The sequence below is a fragment of the Egretta garzetta genome, unplaced genomic scaffold (genome assembly GCF_000687185.1).
Source record: "Egretta garzetta isolate BGI_Z169 unplaced genomic scaffold, ASM68718v1 scaffold21, whole genome shotgun sequence".
Lineage (NCBI taxonomy): Eukaryota > Metazoa > Chordata > Aves > Pelecaniformes > Ardeidae > Egretta > Egretta garzetta.
Genome location: NW_009258668.1, coordinates 1,377,910 through 1,379,641, shown reverse-complemented (window position 1 = coordinate 1,379,641; position 1,732 = coordinate 1,377,910). Strand labels below are relative to the sequence as shown.

Here is a 1,732-nt window from a genome sequence, read left to right as displayed (position 1 = left end):
TCCCCGGCGCTCCGCGCGCTGGAGCCCAGCGCTCCCTCCCCACGGGCAGAGGCGTGCGCCCCTTCCTGCGGCAGAGCCCTGCGGTGGCATCGCTGCCCAGCACCCACCCCGGCCCTCGGAAGGGGACCGGGGCTTCCTGGTAGGAGAGTTGCGGTGCAAAACGCTTCCTGTGAGAAAAGGCCGGATTTTGGGTTTCCCAAAATACACCACCGGCCGCCAGGTGGAAGGCGCAGCCCCAGCCCCTCCTGGGCACCCCTTCCCCCCCGAGCGTGGCCTGACTGTGCTGTGGGGCGATCTCCCGATGAGGGGAGGAGCGCGCAGGGAGGAGGAGCTGGAGCTTGAGAGTCAGGATACGCCCCGCGTGCACCCCGGAGCTGGGGAACCCCAGCTCCGCTCTGGCCCCCCGCGCCGCCCGGGGCACAGGTGAACCCCAGAGCTGGGGAACCCCAGCTCCGCTCTGGCCCCCCGCACCGCCCGGGGCGCCTGCTCAAGCCCTAAGCTAAAGCTTACAAAAGAAACGGGCTCAGGAATGACAAGACAGGAATTCTTTTGTTCTAGAAGTCAAGGTTTTTAATACTGGTTTTTTTTTGAGGACAGCTCAGACATGATTTCACCCCTTCCCCACAGCAGCACAGCCCCGTTCCTTGTCCCGATGTCGCCCCGCTGGGGCTGCTGAGGGAGCCGAGCCAGCCCCGGCAGGCACTGACCCAGCCCCGGCAGGCGCTGACCCAGCCCGGTTTCGGTGTGCCGCCACGGAGCTGAACTCCCTGCGGCTGTGCCAGCCCGAGGTGAGCGCCACGGGTCACTGACACAGCTGGGAACGGGCTCCAGCACTTTCAGTTACGCTTCTCAGGGCAGAATATCTGCTACCTAAGGTTCACAATTGAGGTTCCACGACATAAGAGTTCCAAAAAAACCAAACTACAGCCAAGCAGAGAGTAGCGGTGCTTTTAACAGCCAAAGGTCGACGACAGGTTTATCTGACAACGTACAATTTCCAAATCCCGTTTCTCTGACCTTAAGCATTTGTGGCAAAATGTTAAGCAGTTTCCTAACGCTGCAGCCTAAACCAGGACCGCTCACCCCTCGCGGCAGGCTTCAGCCTAGACCGAAGCAACGCTCTTCAGCAGCCGGGGCGTGCCTCGGGTTTTCCCGCACAACCCCCCAAGTCCTCAGGTCCTTGACCGGGGACCCCACAACAATTCTATCCCCACACATGCACACCCCATCCTCTCGCCTGGGGCTGGCCCTCGCACGTACTTGGAGGTGGACCAAGCCAGGACTAGTTTTAGCTTAAGCACAGCCTACATCTCCACTTGCATTAAATACATTTATTGCAAACATCTTTACACAAAAATAGGTTCTCTCTAGGCCATTCACATGCAACTTAAAGGCAAGAAGCAACTACCTACGACGATACGGATATTTAACCTATACAAGTTTAATGTTTGCACACTCGGTAAAATTATTATTACATCTCAGAACGGCACAGCTCGTTCAGCGATGCCCGCAGAGGGCTCAGGAGCCCGAGGTGTTGTTGCTTCCAAACCGCTGATTGACGCTGTGCAGCAAGTGCTTGGGGAGGCAATTCCAGGAACTGGCCAGCATCTCCTTGAAGCAAATGACTGCTTCGAGGCACAGCCTTGGGGAGAGGGAAGCACGGCCGCCGTTAGCAGGGTTCTGAGCAAGGGCTGCGAGGTGAGCGCGTGCTTTACGGCTCGTGCGAGGCCTC

The 1,732-nt window shown here is 58.9% G+C and overlaps 1 protein-coding gene across 2 annotated transcripts in view; it reads right to left on the bottom strand.

Annotated features, from left to right (window-relative positions):
* Nucleotides 1-580: 580 nt before the first annotated feature.
* The window catches only part of KLHDC2 (kelch domain containing 2), a 14,340-nt gene continuing 13,188 nt past the window's right edge, over nucleotides 581-1,732 (bottom strand). The window contains exon 12 of one of the 2 annotated variants that reach the window (XM_035888415.1): nucleotides 581-1,660. In XM_035888415.1, coding sequence (XP_035744308.1) covers nucleotides 1,519-1,660 — 142 coding nt within the window. In that variant the 3' untranslated portion in view covers nucleotides 581-1,518. Of the gene's footprint in view, nucleotides 1,710-1,732 lie in introns of both variants that reach the window. The other variant, XM_009648623.2, reaches the window with a different exon arrangement.